The sequence below is a fragment of the Mesitornis unicolor genome, unplaced genomic scaffold (genome assembly GCF_000695765.1).
Source record: "Mesitornis unicolor isolate BGI_N332 unplaced genomic scaffold, ASM69576v1 scaffold2682, whole genome shotgun sequence".
NCBI classification, from domain to species: Eukaryota; Metazoa; Chordata; class Aves; order Mesitornithiformes; family Mesitornithidae; genus Mesitornis; species Mesitornis unicolor.
In genome coordinates this window covers 10,203-29,834 of record NW_010168326.1, presented here as the reverse complement: position 1 = coordinate 29,834, position 19,632 = coordinate 10,203, and the positions used below count along the sequence as shown (strand labels likewise).

General features: G+C 39.8%; 1 protein-coding gene across 1 annotated transcript in view; it reads left to right on the top strand.

Annotated features, from left to right (window-relative positions):
* The window catches only part of SAMD3 (sterile alpha motif domain containing 3), a 37,405-nt gene extending 18,100 nt beyond the window's left edge, over positions 1-19,305 (top strand). Inside the window, exons 5-9 of the mRNA XM_010178959.1 lie at positions 3,709-3,876; positions 16,231-16,434; positions 16,815-16,986; positions 18,684-18,766; positions 19,021-19,305. Coding sequence (XP_010177261.1) covers positions 3,709-3,876; positions 16,231-16,434; positions 16,815-16,986; positions 18,684-18,766; positions 19,021-19,305 — 912 coding nt within the window. The remainder of the gene's footprint in view (positions 1-3,708; positions 3,877-16,230; positions 16,435-16,814; positions 16,987-18,683; positions 18,767-19,020) is intronic.
* The last annotated feature ends 327 nt before the right edge of the window (positions 19,306-19,632 follow it).

Here is a 19,632-nt window from a genome sequence, read left to right as displayed (position 1 = left end):
GGTCTGCAGAATGCTGCAGTAGTTATTAATGAGATGCCCTGACAAGGCCTGTCAGCGTTGTTTTTTATTTTTAACTCACAAGTCTTATGGTTTGGAGCCCTTCACCAGAAATTGATGTGTCTTGGCTGCTGGAGGGTTACAGTGGAAACTCTTCTGGGTTCTTCCATGGCCAGTATGCACGCCTGTGTGTGGTGTGGGAGGGCAGGGGCGGCCCATGGGGCTTTCTGGCTAAGAAAAGGGAAAGCCTATCCCATGAGAGATCTTGACAATCCAGGATTAGCTTTTTCTTCTGACCAAGAACAGAAAATCAGAATGCAAAGAACTTCATATAATTAAAAACTTGGAGAAACTTTGAATTGGAAATTATAGCACTTTTGTTGCAACATTTCCATGGAAAATTGGAAAGAGGAAAGATCTGCTGGAAAACATAGAGGAACAATGACAAAAAAAACAAACCTAAGGATGCCTAAATTCACACCAGTATTTTCATGACAGGAAAATATTTGCTTGCAAAACTTTGAACATTCCATTTCTTTTTTTTTCCTTTCCCAAAGTACCAGACAGTTTTTATTTACAACTCCAAACTATTTCAAACAAGTAATTTAAACAACGTGTAAATTATGTAGAAACTTTGTCTAATATTTTCAATCTCATACTGTTGCAATGAGAGGTCATTATAGGTTTGATGCTTCATGATTTATTAGTGGGTTATCCATAATTCTATTTTCTTGGTTAAAAGGTTTCCCATTAAATTTTGTGGTAGGGGAAAATATGCTTGTGTGTCATCAGCTCTTTTGCAAAATATGTCCAATGCAATCTAGTCAGGATGATGATAATGATCCTAAATAAATAAGTTTACAAATAAGGTTACAAATAAGCTACTTATGAACTATGAATTTAAAAAGAAGGTTATTTATAAGGTGACTCTAGAAGCAGGAATTAAGAAATAGTTCTCTAAAATTCTTAATTTAAAAAAATAATTTTATATTAAAGGCAAAACTCATCTAAAAGGTATATGGAGTATTTAGAATGAAATTATTTTTCCTATCCTGTTTCCAAGATTAGCTTTTGGAAACAAGTACTTGAAAGTTATTACCTTAGGAATTCTTCTCATGTTTTCGTCTACTTAAATAACAATACCATCGTAAACAAACACATGCAACATCTATATAAAAATATTCTCCATTTATTAATGAGATAGATTACTAGATTTCTGGTGTACTATGTAACCAATGCAACACTTGTAAGCTGTTACAGACAAATAGGTTATTTAGAAAAAAACAAGGTCATAGAGCAGTCAAAAGAAAATTGGCATGACACTGTTGCTTGGCTACTTGCATGATACTATTCTATTTGTGTTTATACCCTTTTACAAGGGTTACAACCAACCATTTGGAAAGAGTCACTGCTCTTATTTCATTTCATTTCAGCCAACATGTTGAAAATCATATGGTTTCATGAAAACCTTACATGAGAAAGGAAAAGACAGGGCACTCTCATCTGCACAGCTTGCCAGTGAGTTTTGCATAAGCAGCTCCTCTGAGCTCAGGGCTGCCAAGCAGTGCCCTGATGCCGGTGAAACCTGGGATCCCAGTGCTGACATGCCCGATTTATGTAACCACAGCATACAAAATGATTATTCACTAGTAAATTACTGCTTTTAATCTGCGTGTAATCCTTTCCCTCCTATGTCAGATAGACACAGACTAATCCTTCTGCTCCCTTACAAGCATTGCAAGCCTTCCAGGGGTGGTTTGGGCTTTTTTTTGGTGGGGAGTGTTGGTGGTGAAAGTTAATAGAAAATGAGGTTATTAGCTCAAAAATGGTAACAAAACCATCTTTTTTTAGAAGATGCATCATCTGGTAGGGAAACCACATAAATGTATGTGCTCGCAGTCTCATTCATGAACTAGGTATGTGAGAAGGGACTTGGCTAAGCTTATGAGAATCCTATTACATAAATAGATTTAGTTAAAACTCTCAATTTATCTGAGGACAGGAGGATGAAACAGTTGAATATTTTGAACTTTAAGGGATATTTAAAGCTCTGTATAGGTGTCGGCATATTCTTTCACGTAGAAGAATAAGCTAAAGCGTCTTCTAATAAAAAAAAGTTCCAAAAAAAACCAAAAAAGAAACTGCACAAAACATTACTAGGGATATTTAAATTGTCAGCTGTTAATATATTCTGGTATGATCATGTCTTAAAATATTTTAACATCTGTTGAACACTTCAGAGAATCATTAAACTAAGGTATTTGTTTGCTTGTTTCTTAACAACCTTAAAATAACCATGTTCCAAATAAATTTTGCTAGGCATATAAAGTTTGGGGTATTTGCATCAAAATGTAAATGCATAGGGCCAGAATTGTAAATGTATTTAGGAACCTTAATGGTTCAGATGGATAGCAAGTGGGATTTTCAAGGCCTTACTGCTTTTGAAGACAATGCTTGGAAGTGGGAGCAGTATGTTGAGCAGGAGAAAGGCAAGGTCACGCTGCCTTCACCACCATCTCCTGAGAGTCCCTCCTGTCCGTATCCCATGGTTGAGAAAGACAGGCATGTCAGACTCTCTGCAAAGAAAGTTATTTTAATACTTAGTCTACTTTTACTTAATTCTGGTTTACACCAAAGTTAACTCTTAAAGTCATATGACCTTGACTAGTAAAGGACACAATTTTGGTAAGAAGTTAGGAATAATCATTCTTCTGTTTATATTGTGGTTTAGTATGTCAGTGAGTACAGTGAGACTGATTTTTTTCTCTCTGTTCAAAACCCCTCAATAACTGGAATAAGTTGTTGCATTTGAGGATCTGACAATAAACTTTCAATATTCACAGCTGCAGGGTTTGCCTGCAGAGACGGGTTAGTAATTGCTTTCCTGCATGTTGGTAGACAGCATGGCTGGGTCCAACCATGGGACTCCCAGCTGGGGCCTGCAGGTGAACAGCCGTCTGTCTGTAAGGATGCATGAGGAAATTTGGCTGCCAGGCAGTGACAAGTGGCTCCATTAAACAGGGAACACACCCACTTGTAGTGCAGAGCTGCCTTTTAGTTGCCTTGAAGAGTGTCACAGAAGCTGGGACCTACTTAAATGATCCTCTTAATTCAACAGTTTTGAGTTCAGTTTAATAGTACACTTGATTGAATGTAACTGTAGGCTCTCTGCAAAAGCAAGCATCCCACTGTGTCTTTGCTGTTCCCTTGTGTTAGCTATAATAATCACACAACTGCACAACCAGTCAGATGCTGTCAGAAGCAGGGGAAAAATAATCTACTCAAAAAACACCCCATTAGTCTTCTGTGGCATCAGTGAGCTGATCTGATTCACCGTGTAGTTTCATGACCTGTCACAAATGAAGTATCCCAAAGTAAGAGCTGAGAAAAGGAAAGCAAACTGCAGTTTCACTGACACCCTTGGTTATATTGTTCACTCACTTAGATTCACTTACTGTCATCCTTAAAGAACCACACCAAGGTCAGTAGCCCTGCTGTTAAGTTGCCGTAGAGTCACATACCACAAGGTCTTGTGTTTCCTTCAGTCCTGAAGCCACCAGTATGCTAATGCCACCCTATGAGTCTCCTTCTGTTTAGTGGCAAGTACTTTTGTATAAAATAGTTAAGTAAAACAAAATGAAGTGCTTTAGGAATGGGGCAAGTCTTTAAAGATACTGGTAATGACAGATTGTATTTTTTTCCCCTATGCAGTTGTTATGGAAACGGGCCCTTAAAGATCGGTTCAAATATGTGCGGAGACCCATTGAAGATGATGAGCAAGTCCTGAGGAACAAATGCAAGTTTGGCCACAGGCGAGGACAGAGCAGGAAATCTTCATTTGCTGAAAACAAACCTGATGACATCCAGATGCAGGTAGAGGTAAGATCTTTGGTGCTTAACTGAGTCCTCTGTCTTTCAGCTCCTCTGTTGATGGTAAGGCCACCAGCAAGTAAAGAGAATGAAGTGATTTCATCCTGTGAAGCTGAATGCCTTGCACATTTGTTGTGATTTAGAGTTGATGCCAGTTGGACATAAAATTCTGTATTTTTTGAAAAAATGCAATATTCCCAGTCTGCTTTAGGTTATACATCTCCAGTGAGAGTGAGAACCAATAGAGGCTTATGTCTAAGAGCTGAAACCTCTGTACAAATTAGAAAGCAAAGTGGTATTTGAGCTGGTAGCAAATGGCCATATCTTATGGTCACATTGCATGTTATTATAAAAGCTGTGCTGATGTGTGATATACATGGGGATGTTTATTCATATATGCATGCAGTTGCTGTATATCCCTTCAATTAGAGAATTCATAGAGCTATCACTGTCCAGTAAATGTCTGAAGCACACTAATTAATTTATACATTTTCATAAATACATTAAGGTTTCCACTATGCTTTACCAATGCTTCTCATACTTTCTTGTGCTGCAATTAAAATGTGGTAAAATTTAAACAATTGTAAGAATGTGATAAAGAAGATACGTAAGCAGATAGTTGATGTTAGTTTACAAATGTCATGTAGTTTTCTACCCAAAATGCAGACATATATTATTTTGGGGGTTTTTCAGAAGTTGCAGTAATTTCTGTTTATCCCCTTTTGATAATGTGTTCAGAAATAAACATTTTCCTCTTTTTTTTGCCTGCTGTAGTTGAAAGGTTTGCAGAATGTGTGAAGTAAGGAGCCTATATGTTGAGTGCAATAACAACAAATAGTCTTGCATGTAGTAAAGGTGAAATGACAGGCTCCTGGTTTTGTGCATGCATTAAGAGTTAGTTGTCCTTTGTTCACTGATGCTTGGAAAGGGCAAATGCAGCTCTCTTTTGTCACATCAGGTAGCTGGGAAGGGCTTTGCAGTGATCCTTGTAGGGACTGCATGCTCAACTTTATTTGTCTATAGAGAAGGTGTCACTGCACTGCACTGTGTGTCTACAAACAAGGAATCACCACTCTTTTTACCTGCATTGCCCAAGTTCATCACTGGTCATCCCTTGTCTGATTAGAAATTGAAGAAGGAAGTATGTTCCACCTTCTCTAAAGTGTTGTCAACTAACCCTAATGTTGTAAGCAAATAAGAGTTAAAATGGAAGGAGGTGAGAGGATGCTGAGTATCCCTAAACAACTTTCCCTTTCTTTCCCTCATTTTTCCTGTATCCTCAACATAGACAAAAAGAAAATATAAATATAAATGCAACAATTAACAGTTATGGAGCCTATTAAGGCTTAAGAATTAATCCCACATAATTGAGGGAATCATAACTCTTAGTTTTAAATGTTTCTGCATTGAAAGCAGGTATGCCTGGCTCTGAGTTCCTAAATTATGTCACTACAAATGTGCACAGCTGAACAAGATGTTTGACTAATCTTCATGTAAACAAATGCAGCATGGGTTTTTTTCATTCTGTATATTTAGGAGCACACATAAAGGGACCTTTCTGCCAATCCTTGGCACTAACTACTTTGTGATAAATTTAAACTGCTAAACAAAGAGTCTTACCCTCAAAGAATAAATATTTGGTCTAGAAGCCAATACCACAGGCAAAACTAAATGATATTCAAATTATCATGAGCCAGATCCCCATGCCTTCATTCCTCTTCCAAGTCTGGAAGAACAGATCAGCCTTGTGTGGACTAAAAGACAGCACATCAGAATTATTTACGAAGAAAGGATGAGAAATGAATTCCAGGTTAAGGAATTGGAGAATTTGGAGAATAATCAGTGAAGGATCCCTAGTCTCTTTTTGTCACCACACTCTCCCTTAGATAGGAAGAGTAGGACATTCAGGGCGATAAAGGTCAAAGCCAACTGGCAAGCTGTGCAGATGAAAGAGCACATCTGTTTCCACCAGATCATCTACTTACCAGCCACATGGCTGACTTCTATATTGAGCTTTGGTTTCTCAACTAACACAAGATGCAATTCTGTCAAATGTGCATTGTGTTAGTATAATCTTGGAATGTTAATGGTACAAAATTGATAAAAATATTATTTACTGATAGAAAATACCTCACTGGTATACCTGGCATTTGTTTTTATATAAGAAGAGTAATAAAGCTATTACTACTAATAAAATCCTTAACTATTCTTTCTATTCAATCATGTGAAAAAACAGTTTCTTGTCAGGACAAGCTTCCTATGTTGTTCTGGGATGTGCTCAGAGCCACAGATGATGTCTGCCCCCTGATCTGTCCAAGTCCCATTACTGCCAGCAGTCATTCCTCCTCCAAACACAGCACAAGTGTTACTTGGTCACCCATGCAGAGCATTGCTTCCAAATGCAGCATGTGGCTTTCTCCTCCAGCTTCTTTGAAACATCTGCTGACGTGTTCCTCCAGTACGGAACATTATATCCAAGCAAGATTGAAGAGTATACTCATTCTAGAGTGGCTAGCATCACAGGAAAGGTCTTGAGCAAGTGCAGTGTTCAGAGCTGTAAAATGATGGGAAGTAAGCACATAAACCCATGCTGGAGGTGTCTGTCACTAAAGGAGCTTTTGCTTAAAATTATGCTCCCTACAATAGTCATCAGATTGAGCCACCATTGGAAAGAAGCTTGGAGTGTGCCTGACATAGAAATGAATATGAGCCTCCATGTCTGAGGGATATTCAGAACGAGATCGGGAAAGCCTCCATAATTAACAGATTTTCTGGCTATGGAGTGAGAATCCTCCTCAGTGGTTTCCCACAGTCATGCAAATATCCTGGAGCTGCAGTAATGCAAGGGAAAGTGCTTTGTAATGATAATGACCTTCATCGGCTGCAAATGGAAGGTACTTCCCATGAGAGGAGTGATCACACCGTGAAAATAAATAAGAAAGGCAAGCCAGTGTCCCTCTGCAGCCAGGGTGGGATTACTGCTAAGGCAGCCATTCAGTGGCTTTTTCTGACTGAGCTCTTTATTCTTTTTTTTTTTTAGCATCAAAATGGCACCATAAAACCCTTCCTCTGCCGTAAGGAATTCTTGGGTTTACAGTCCTTCTGGCTATGAGAGAAACCACCTCCTGCCAGTTGTAGCAGTAAGGGCCCTAGACTTGGGATAGCCAGAAAGAACAGGCAGATAGGACACTTTTGGTGAGCGTCTTTGGCCGGAGAGTTACCAAAAGGCAAAAGGTGATAGAAAGGGAAGTAAGGTTAGAGCTGGTGATTGGCTTTGATATGATGAAAGCACATGGTTCAAACACTAGCTTAGTCATCACAGGGGTGGTGATCAAAGAGCAAATTGTTCTTTCAGAACTCCAAGTTCTGAAAGCTTGTCAGTCTTGAACAGTGCTCTCCATGGAAAATGTGACTTCACAATCAATTCAGGCAGCTGAAGACAGACATAAAATTCCCACAGATTCCATGCATGGCTCCCACCTGCCAGTCTAGAAGGGCACGGGTCTCATGTAGGTCCTGTGTCATATTCTGTAACTTCCAGAGTTTTCTGGGATGATTATGACATCTCAAATGCCACTAAATCTGTGCAAATGAATCAAGCTTCTTCAATCCACCCCAGCTGTTGTATGATAAAACTTGTCAGCAAAGGGACTGTCCAAGGATATCTTAAGTTACGTGAATTTTAAGGGAATATAACAGGCTAGAAGACTGTTAGTAGTTCATGATCTTAAACAGAAGTGGAGAGAGAGAGGGTACAAGCCCTTTTCTAATGGCTCCAATTTCCTACAGTCTATGATAGCTTGTTGGTGAAGTCATCAGGGCTTCTCTGAAGCTGTCACACAAGTTAAATGTGAAAAGGAGAAATAGGCTCTGACAAGACAGGATAGCAGTAGATATTTGCAGATAACTGGGCATATTTGCCACACCCAGCAGAGCAAATAATGAAAATAATGAAAATAATTTATAAAGGGGACACCGGCAGGCCATCTCCTTTCTGTGTCTATGGCATAGGCATAAGAAATGTTTTGGTGAGCACTTGGAGTGGGAGAAGTGGAAGGATTCTGCAGAAACTTAAACTCGGGAAGTTGAGCATTCGTGATATTATTCCTCTTCAGGGAAGATAAGCAGGAGTGTTCAAAGAGGTGAATGTGCAAATCCTTTCACAAGAGGACCAGATGAAAATCAAAGACCTCTGCCCCAACAGGCATCCAGGTAGAAGCTGAGCACCATATGTGCTTTCTTTGGTGTTATCATGCAGCACAAGAGCGGTGAGGCTTGTGAGAACGTTCCTGCTGTAAAGTTGAGGTTTCCACCTAACTAATGAGGCTCAGAGAGTGAGCTCATCAGAGAGAATGGATGGGCCTCCTGGCTTTAAATAGGAGGAAGGTTGTTGAAAAGGTGTGTGATGGGGTTCCTGAGTTTGGCCAAAATTCATATTAAGATCACCTTGGGTGCCCAGAGACAGATTTAATGGCAAGGCGTGGAAGGCTTAACCTGTACAAAGTACCTGGTTCAGGGCAGATGTAGAAGATGATGAATGTCTGCACAGCCAGAATGTGAGTGTGCATATACAAATGATCATTCAATGGCTTACTGTTTTGATCTGATTTTTTCCACTAAAGCTTTAATGTGCATATATAGCGTGTAGTGTTGCTTAGCTAATATTTTAAAATGTTTTTAGAGTCAAAGCAATAGCTTTAAACACAAATTCCTGGTGTACATCTTATGCTTCACCTTCTTATTTATGTCGAAACATCAGCATCTCCCTTGTTCTGTGAGTTAATACAAAGTGTAAAATATGGGTTGTCCCTTGGTAGAGGAAAACAGATTTCATCTATTTTGCTTATGCTGCGTGTTTGGCAGCTTACAAATCAGAAAGCAGTTGTGGTCAGAAATAAACTGATTTATGTGGCTTTGAAAGTTTGCAGTTAGCATTGGCATGCAAGTCTAGCTCCTAGTGTCTGTCTGGCTCAACAGGCTGACTATGCGTAATTAAAGCAGAGCCTGCTTTAATTAACATCTCATGTGAGTACAAGTCAGCATGGATCCTGCAGTAGGTTGCACACTCATTTTGCATGAAAGCAGTCGGCCCACGCTGTTTCACCTGTCTTTGTGTTCAGCATTCGGACATAAGAGGTGGCACAGGTGCGATGCCTTTTCAATTCTCTCCCACCCTCTAGGGCAAGAAGTTGGGTCCTGAGCAGTGCCCAGTGTACTGCCTGCCTTTCAGATTCAGACTTGTTTCAGATCAGTCTGGGATGTCTTGGGTTTGGTGGGGGGGGGGGGTTTGAGCAAATATTCACTCTCTAATGATCATAACCTGGTTTGAGCATTCCTCTTGATATAAAATGCCCCAGTGTTCAGCATACTATATATCATTACGATGAACCTGAAAGTCATCACAGAAAAAAGGCTGTCCATTACAATATTAGTATTAAAACTGTTCTGTACGCTGTGTTTCCATGATGCATTGTGTCTGTATGTATTCCAGACAAAAAAGCAAGACTCCCTTTTCAGTATTAAAAATCAAGACAAAAGATTCAGATTATGCTCACTTAACTGCCTGTCAAAGCTGTTTCTCATCCTGAAGAAGTTACAAAACTCAAGTAATGGAAAATATTATCCCAAATAAGGGTCCCACCATACTCCCAGTGTGAGTCTGGAAGCATCATATTCTTTGTTTAGGCACAGAGAAGACTCTGAAACTGCTACTGTCAGGCTTTCTTGCATAAGAACCTTAAGCGTTAATGCTAACTCCGATGCAGGTATAATGAGCAATCAAGAGAGTCAGTAGTAACAATGCTCTAAGCAGTAACAAGCAGACTTGGAGTATGAACTGGCATCTAGCAAGGAAAATCTGAAATGCTTTTTCAGAGGAAGTATTACTAGCTGCTGCTGGGAGCTGGAAAGAGCAGCAATCATGAAAGGCAATGCAACAGTTGTACCAACACTGATATTCATGAGCAACTCAGTCCCAGTACCAAAGTATGGTGCAAAAGGAGCTCCCATTTGGTGCTGGCACCACTGAATCTATGTGGCACTGCTGCTCCAAGAGGTGGTTCTCATTACCATCACATGGTTTCTACCCTTTCCAGCAAGCAGATTACTCTCCATCCAAAGGAATTCCCTCAAAGGAATACTCCCAAAGCATCCAGCTTGCGGATTTAAATCCATGGTTGGCAGTGACGAGACCAACAGCATCCAGTGCGGTGTCCTCATATCCATTCCTTTAACTCTACTCATTCTAGTTGAATTCACTCTCTCAAAATGAGTAGTCAGTAGGTCCTACTGGCATTCTTCAAAAAAAGAGATCTTGATCTTTGTTAGCAACAGCTAGGGTACATTTACCATTCAGAAACTGGTGTAAAACCCTTGTAAAGAGCAAGAGGTGCCTGCTGTACTCACCAGAGGAGCTTTCATCACTCTGTGATTAGGCAGTCATGTTACTTTGATGCTGGCTTTCAACAGTAACTGCAAGCTTGGAGATACACATCATGCATAAGAATTACTCCCTTCCTTCCCATATAGATATAGCAGCTTCGCTTCCTTGGCTGTGGCACTGAATTATAAAAGTGCCCTGCAAGCTGGGGCTTTTTACAGGAATATGGTAATACAAACTCGGGAAAAATCAAGATCCATCAAAAGGACATTAAGGATTTAGGCCTTTATTTACAAACTCACTCCAACCAAATGACTAACTACGCTCTTGCTTCATGAAGCACATGAGGGATTTGCAGTCCAGTTGTTTTATGTATGTATGTTTTCTTGCTTTAATGTGAGTATCTTAACACAATCTACTTGTATATGGTTCCAAGTAGAACTGTGAATATCGACTGGGAGTCACTGTCAGAAGGTATCTGGAGTGCTGGCAAAGAGCCCTACAATATGTGGCTCCTAGATCTAGTGGCTTTAGTCACAGGTATCTGAGAGGCCAAGAAGTTAAGGGCGGTTGCGGGCATGGGCATTCACTTTGCTGTCACCCTTTGCTGGTGAAAGGGCTAGGAACCATGGCAGGACCATCCCTCAGGCAAGGTCTAGAATCCTCCCTAAATTAGTATGTGATGGGCTGATAGACTGGTTCAGTAACCAGCTTTCCAAACCCAGATTCTTCCTGTTCATATCAGCAATGTTAAAGTTAACTACAATAGATTTTTAAATCACACTTGAAATCATTCTCCAGTAAAATTTATGCTTTGCAAAATGGCATCCCAGTGAGATAACTTCTTTTTTTCACAAGAAAGCCACCTCTCACCTTAAAAATCAACTTGTTCACAAACTAAAAAGAAAAAGAGGAAAACATTTAAAATTAATCCTGCATTTAAGTGTGACTGAGTTAATATTCATTCTCTGTACTTTACTAGAAAAAAGGCAAACTTGCAAAATAGGAAGAAGGGCTGAAGATAATGGAAACTGAGTTATGAAGCAAGTTACACACTAAGCACAGTCTGCTGCAAGCATGGTATTTTGTAATTTTTTAATAAAAGTAAAACTTTTTTGATGTCAGAATCTAATAAATTCTGAGATCAGAAATAATTTGTGTAAAATTCAAGTGATGCCAAACTTTTCTGCTCTATCAAAACCATTCAGATTTTATTTCAATGAAACTATGCTTAGAAATATTGAACAACATAAATAAGTATGCTTTTGCCCTTTAGATTTTCAGCCAGGATGACTGAAAACAACCACTTATTCATTAAAAGATCTACTCATCCACAAACATCTAAATCCACTATTCTCTAATCCACAATAGTTCTGCTAAGGACAGTCACTGCAATTCAACTTAATGTACCAGTGAGGTCCTATTGCTCTGTTCTGTTCTTGACCGATAAACATGCACCACTTGCATTAAATCAGTTGGAACTAAAAATATGCAATGATGCAGTAAATCTATCCTTCCAATTATGAGTTAATCTATATTTACATAGCACTATATACCACAGTATATTGTTTGTGTTCCCTGGTAGGAATGGAACTCTCCAGAGACAAAATGAAATGAAGTGATTAGATATAAAAGGCACAGGCCTGCCACTGTATAGTCAAGGAGCTCCCAAAAATCACAGCAATTTCGGTTACTAATGCCAACCCTAGAACTCAGGATTCACGTGCTTTGTCACTGCATGCAGCATTGGTTTACATCACCCCAAGTGTTTTACATTGTACTCACTATTACCCATTCTCAAGGTACATAAATGTTATTTATTATGTTTCCACCACACTTCAACAAACAAGAAGTAATCCATGAAACAGCAATGGCTACAAAGGCCAGTAAAAAACTGTCATTAATTTGTATCCAAACAGTGCTACCACAGATTTGGGACATGCTCTGGAGTTCTATTACTTGACGCTTTCATATGTGTCTTATGGCTGAGTATGTATATCTATTACACAGACTACTCGTTTCAACAAGCTGTGCTAAAGAACCTGAAGTTCTGAACTACCTTTCTTTAGCCTAGAAGTGCAGCTTGAAAAGATGGAAAGATCACAAATGGTGATTGCTCTAAGCAGGCTGAACACTGCCAGAAAACCAATTCTAACGCTGACTTCTGCCTGTGTTACTCACGTGTAATGTATGATTTACCCAACAAAGTCTGTCCTTCCATCACATTTTTTTTTCCTAGTAGATAAATAAGACAGTAATTTTTCCTTATACTACTGCTGTATTTCTGTTAGTAGCTTGCCATTGATGCTTACAAAAAATGTCAAATGGTCTCATTTAGCCCATTAATAATGTCATTAGCTAAACCAGCTACCAAGGACAGAGCTGACTACACAGAAAGTCCATCAACTTGAGGAGTGTTTGCATTGACAAGGGGGATGGAGATAAGCTGGAGCAAAGATCACAACTTGCTCTCAGTGCTAGTTTCTAAGCAACCCAGTCAGTCTGTCTGCGGTTAAGGAACACCGGGGTGAGTTTGTTTTGCTCTCCTGCCTCTGCAAGTAAGGCACCAATGGTGATGGCTGCTCTGGAAATGAGCTGCTGAAGGATCAGGTGGCTGAAGAATCCCCTGCTCTACAGGCAGGAGGCTTGGAAGCAGACCCACAGGAGAAGGCAGTAGTACCAGAGCTGTGTGGAGTCAGAGACTTCAAGCTAGCTCTTGCCCAGAGTAAAAAACATAAATGTAATTAAAAAACTCCAAACAACTGTCCAAGTTTGTATGTATGCACGTGTGAGAAAACATGAGCACACTGAGACTTGACAACAATGGACCAAGTCTTGGTTTTGTGCAGCAAACTGAAGCAAGAGACTGCATCCAACTTAGTGCAAGTTAGCAGGGTAAGGAGCAACTGAATGGAGATGATGTGCTATCAGCAAAATAGGGTGGTGAGCAATCTATTAGAGATTTACACAGAGCGGCTTCTGTGGTTGTCTGCCTTTTCTGCGCTGGTTTTAAAGGCTTTTTTCAGCCAGATGAGAAGCAGAAAGCCTGATGCTGCTAAGGGACAGGAGTGTTTTGGAGTGCACTCTTGAGATGCAGGAGGGCTCACAGAACGCAAAGCTGTACCAGAAAATCTAGGCAGACTTCGCAAGGATTCTCAGAAGAGGAGTTCAGGCCATCATGTTACTGGGACCATTCTTCATAGGCAGTGTCAGGGCATCTGTCTCAGACTGGCATGTCAGTAGAGAGGCTACAGAATAATACACTAAAGTGAGCAGCAACAAATTCGCAGGACCAGATGATATTTGTGCAAAATTTTCATATGTGTCCAAGGTAAAATATGTAATTTTCTAAATGTGATGTGCAATTCGTCTCATGAAGCATGATTTGAGAAAATTGGAGGTAGCTAATTTGATACCTGTTTCTAGAGTTTCAGGAGAGAGTAAGGAACATATTGACCAAGAAACTTGCTGTCTTTACCAGCCAAATTGGCAAAATGCATACCCAAGAGATGAATGCATTGAGAAGAATACAATGAAGTTTCTGTAAACAGAAGTAATTCTTCATAAACTCATTAGTTCTTTGAAGTATGCAACAACCCTGAGGACAAGGAAAATCTAGCTGATATAGTTTACTTCAGCTTCCGAAGAGATTTCACCACAAGCCTTTCAAAGGCTCTTAAAGGATATCATCTGAGGGATAAGCAGGAAGATTCTTGCGTGGATAAACAGTTAAAAGAACAAAGGAGGCTAGGCAGAAATAGTTGGGTTTTATAGTGGAAAAGATTATTAATGCTTAGTTTATGCTGTTCCATGTATTTCTAATATATTAGAAAAAGGAGAACAGTTGTCTGACCACATTTGGTGATGCTGCTAAGGGTAAAACATAAAGATTGACTCAAAAATTGCAGAAGGCCCCCATGCTACTGTGTGATAGGGAAAAAAACCGCACCAGCTAAAACTCAGTAGTGATATAAAATAGGGCACAAGGAGAAAACCCCGTCCTAACAACATTTACAGTGATGGGCTCTGAACTTACTATTACCATTCACAAATGATATTTTTATATTACATCAAAGAAAATTTGGCACAATATTAAGCAGCAGTTCAAAAAAGTATATTGAATGCTCAGAATTATTTAAGAAAGAAACAAAAGGGAACACATAATTCCACTGTATGCACCTGCAGTGTCCCAGCATCTCAACTAGTATCTGAAGTTTTATTGTGCCAATTTCATAAAGGCTGTAGTGAAATTAGAAAACATGCAAAGACAATAACAAGGACAAGTTAAAGTATGGACCAACTTTCACATGTGGGATGATGAAATAGCTTAGGACAGTCCTGGCTGGAAAAGAGGTGGCTGAGGACAGAATACGACATCTCTGTAAAACCACAGTGGCAAGGAGATGGTGAGTAGGTTTTGAATCCAGTATGGTAACTAGAAGGCAGAAGAAAAACAAACAGGAGAAAACAAACAAAAGAAGGCCTGGTTACACTGCTGAACATGCAGGATGCTGTGGAAGGTACAGTTTTATGGGAGTTGGAAAAGTTACAGGGAGACATAATAGAAGGAATAAATCGACTGAAGACTACTCAATATAAAGTCATAACCCTTGGGAGCCCATGAACTCAGGGCAAGTACCACTGCACAAGCATTCTTACTTTATACTTATTCCTAGCACCCATCTCAGCCAGGCAGAGGAGGGTACGGAACTGAATCGTCTGACCCACCACCTCGGTTCCTGTGCAGTGAGGAAGAGGACAGGAATCCTCACGCAAGCTGGTCACAAATAAACATTACTGTCGTAATACAATTAACACTAAAATCCTCAATTAGAAAGAGTGCAGAGGGTACTAATACAGCATCCTAGCAAGGGTCAGTGGAGTACCTGCAGTGGTCATGGTAGGTAACAGTCCTGCATGCAGGGCTGATTTTCTTCTGTGATCCCAACGGCTATTGAAATCCATGGATATATACTAGGAAGGAGAGAGTTTTTTAATTGTGTACCTTGTGCGACCATTCTTGGAATACCATATGCACAGTTTAAAAAAGGATGTTAATTAAACTGGAAAGTTTAATTGCACATTCAGAGCACTGCAAAGCAGTTTTGGATGTTGGATGTTTCACAGCTCTGTGTCTTAAATGTTCTGGGGAACCCACAGGCCACCACTGGCACAGAGGACAGTTGCATCACTGACAATACTTATGGGAAAAGCCAGAGTAAATGCAGCCCAGGAGTGGTAACTGTACTCATCATGCATCTGTACAATGTCTCAGCTTGTTTCAATGAATTTTCACGGCATCCTCTGATAGAAACTAAACAGCCATAGGCTACTGCAACCGATGTGCGGCTTTGGATAGCCCCTCCTCTTCTTAGTAATTACTGGGTTTGGAATTACAGCAGGGGCAATAATAATTTTGAGGAAGATTGTTAACTGTCTTCAAGTACAACAAAACATTTTGAACACACTAACAGTCAAACTACTCAAATAATGCATTACATTAAGAGTTTTCTTAGTTCATTTGGTTTCTCTGGGGGTAAATACTTAAGTTGCATAAATGTGAAAGTTAGTTGTCCTGCTTTTAGGATGTGTATGTGTAAGAAGAAAATAACTATTTCTCTTGGCAATACGGAGCTAATACTGCTAAAGGAGTAACACTGAGTCATCACTAGAACCGCCTACTAATTTCCAATAAGCACAATTAGGCAAAATAGATGCAGGCACTGGAATTTCATTAAAATCCTCAAATAATGTAATTTGAGCGTGGGAGACTTTGCTGATAGCTATAGTGCTATATGAAAACTGATCTTAATATAGCTATTAGAGTATGAGGGTGAGTTAACAGAGCTGGTACTGAAGCCACACTACAGGTACTTTCTGCTGAGCATGACTACACTTTGACTACACTCAAAATCACACAACCCACATCAGATGTCAAAAAGGATAGCTGATTTGTTACAATTCTGTCCTTCATTTCTTGACAGGAACAACCTGTTCGTCTTGAAGGCAGTGTGATGGATGCACATATTCAGTGGCTTAAGCAAGAATATATGAAAACTCAGAGGAACTGGAAAGAAGTGGATAACAGAATGAATGTGACAATAGAAATACGGAGGAAGATGATCAGTGATAAGGCACCTTTAAAGGACATTCTTAGACTATTTCCATTTTTAAGATGCCCTTATCAGGTAACAGAGCTATTTTTAATAATGACATTGAAGTCTATGTTATTCACAGGATACAACTGTAGGCACATATTTCACTGGATGTTTCCAGTGAAGTATCTATCAACACTGTTCTCATTAGCGGGCTGCTAACCCCACTTTAAAAGATTCACCAGTCCTGTGTTAAACACGCTACACACACCAACAGTGGGTTTTCTGAAGTATTTTGGTGTTACCTCTTGTATTTCTTCCCTGCTTTTAAAAGAGATAAAACCATCCCCTCCAGTTTATAAAGTTATTTTACTGAGCTGGTTTTATCCTGTCTTTCAAGTGTGCACCGCTGTGTTGTTTTCAGTGTTAGTTTTGAGGATTGCAATAATACCAAATACTTGTTTTTCTTTTAGATTTTTAGGGAGTTCCAGCTTCTCACACAGATGGACATTTATAAGAAAACAGTTGAGATTTTGGAGATTTATTCAGAAAACATAATATCTTTGTATGTGGTGAGGAATAATCCAATTAACATTATGCTGCAAGAAAATCTGAAGTGGCACACAGAGGAAGAGATTCTGAAATGTCAGTACAAATCTTCTATGCTCTGAATATCAGAGTTTTGTTGCAGTTAATTGTTCTTACTTACGTAACCAAACTAGCTCCAATTTTACTGCAAAAACATTTTTTTAAATGTCACAGTTGCTTGAAAAATATATAGTGATGGAGAAGCACTAAGAATAAAAGCTAATAAATCACTAGGAAAATTAAGCCAGTCAAGTATTGAAACTTATTTTAATACTGAATAAAAGACTGCAGGTTTGATAAAGTTAGTAACTGCCTTTAAATATGTACTGCCAGATGAGCAGAATTATGTATTTCTAGATATGTAAAAGAGTGCTTATTACTTTCTAAAAATACATGCATAAAACTAATTTTCTCGTTAAGAAATAGACCCATTAAAAAAAAGACAATTTCTTTTAGAAAGAAAGGTACTGTTTCTGTGGCTGAAGCCTTCACCTCAGTGAAATAAAAGTTACCTCTGTGTTCCAAGTACCCTATCTCTGCAAAGACACTGAAGGGGTAAGTGCACAAACTGGTACCTCTGGTGAGTACCACACAAAGCAGCCCATGTACCTCACCATGTTTGGCTCACTGGCTGCCAGGGAGCAACCAACCTCCCGCCACTTAACTTCTTTCAGCCTGAGAAGTCTGAGGAGTGTGGTTCTGCAGGGACAAAACCTTTGAAGCAGCTACTCAGAATCATTATTCTTCCCAAACTGCAACTGTGGATGTCTACGCCTGAGCCTAGCCCTGTGAGAAGTGCTCCTCAGACTGTCATTTTCTATCAAAGAGGCACAATGCCAGGATGCCAAAATCAAAGGTGACACAGGGTGACTACCTGTGTTGCCTGTAGCGGTTTCACTTCTTTTATTACCAGGCCATTTCTTAAAGAAGCAAGCAGAGTAGGTCAAAATACTTGGGGTTTTCTTTCTTTAAGCTTAAAAAAAACAAGTACTCAATAGCTCATGATAGATTAAAAAGTGTCAATGAACAGCCTAATCCAGAAAGCCTTTATGGACTTTCTACTCACATCTTCGGCTTTAGAAAGCTGTAGACATTGTAAGTAATTTCCCCTTTTCTTATACAACATGCCCATAAAGATTTTAACTCGTACCTTAATATAAGTCCCAAGGCCTTTACTTTCCTGTTTTTCTCTCACAAGCAACTTGACCTGGCACATAGATAATAAATGCCTGACAAGATAGGCTCAGTGAAACACACAACACTCAATGTCTGACCTGCAAAAAAGATGTTACAGTCAGTAAGAGCTGAACCAGAGGGGTAGTGGGTACCATGTCCCAGGGGTTCCTGCAGCACCAGCTTGTACCGCAGCCTTCGAAGTGGAGTCCTCTGGCAACAGGGCTTCCCAGAGACATCTGATCTACTGGGGAGAGAGGAGTTTGGGGAAGGAGGCAGAAGGACTACTCAGCTTGCAAACTCCACTAGAAGCACTCCAAAGGCCTACTTACCTCTTGTAAGAGAAATTTAATCATAATACTGAGCAGCACAGTGTCACAAACGATTTGAATACTAGTGTCCATTGCCAGCTGAGGCTCCTAAACCTTCGTTGTGGTACAAACTGCTCTCCAAAATGGGCTGAACAGTTCCACGGTTGAGCTGTGAGCCAGTACATAGGTTGCAATCTGCTTTTGCAGGATGATACTGCAATGCCAGAATGTTTTCAGTTGCAATTTAGTAGAAATCCTTGCTTTTGACAGATATGAAAATGACTGCTGCGTGTTTACTCCTGCCAGATGTCTTTGGAGATGATGCCAGTCTGTTCGCTGCAGTGAACGACGAGGTAGGAGACAGAGCACCAATAGTCTTGGTCTCTCTTCCTTGTATCTTCTGCCTGGGCACATCACAGGGCCCTTTGGTGGCTAAGCTTAGTTCCTGGAAAAAGATTACATTAGCCTGCCTTTTGGGTAGCAGGCAAATATTCATAGAAATACTAGCTAAATTCAAAGCAGTGTTATAAGGCTTACTTAATTCTCTGACCTGTTCACCAAAGCGATGCTGTGGCATCACTTGAAATACTCTTTTTTTTAAATTTAGGTAAAGGCAGTGACACCAGTGTTGGAAGTAAAAAATCCCTTCAATGTGAATTCATGCGAGTTTGCGCTGTACATAGAAAACGAAATGCTAGCCCAGCTCGATGACTGCACCATGGCTCTGGCTGCACTGCTGGCTGCATTTCATGTGTTCGATATCCCGTGCCCAAAGAGAATCCAGAGGACGCTCAACTTCCTGCAGTCCCTGGTCTTTGAGGTGAGGAGCCCAGCATCCCTCCCCACCCAGGTAAAGAGAGGGCTGGGGGCACCTGAGTGTCCCAGTATCTGATGGTGTACATAGCACTCCTCTCAGGAGCACCTGGCTTTTTGTCAAGATAAATCTCTTTGTTGTGTAGATAAATCAGTGCCATTCTTTCTGGTGAAAGTGTATGTATAATTAACTATGTTTAATCATGCCCTTTTTACTGGGGGAAGTACTGGCTACTTTCATTTACAGGCTACTAAGCATTTTCATTATTTTGAATGGAAATTCTAGAGCAGTCTAGAAGTATTAGAGATAATAAAATTTTCTAGATCACTGCATATGTCGTGTATTATTTTTCCATATGGAACATTTGACAAATTTGGGTATTTTGACTGTCAGACTTTTAAAAAC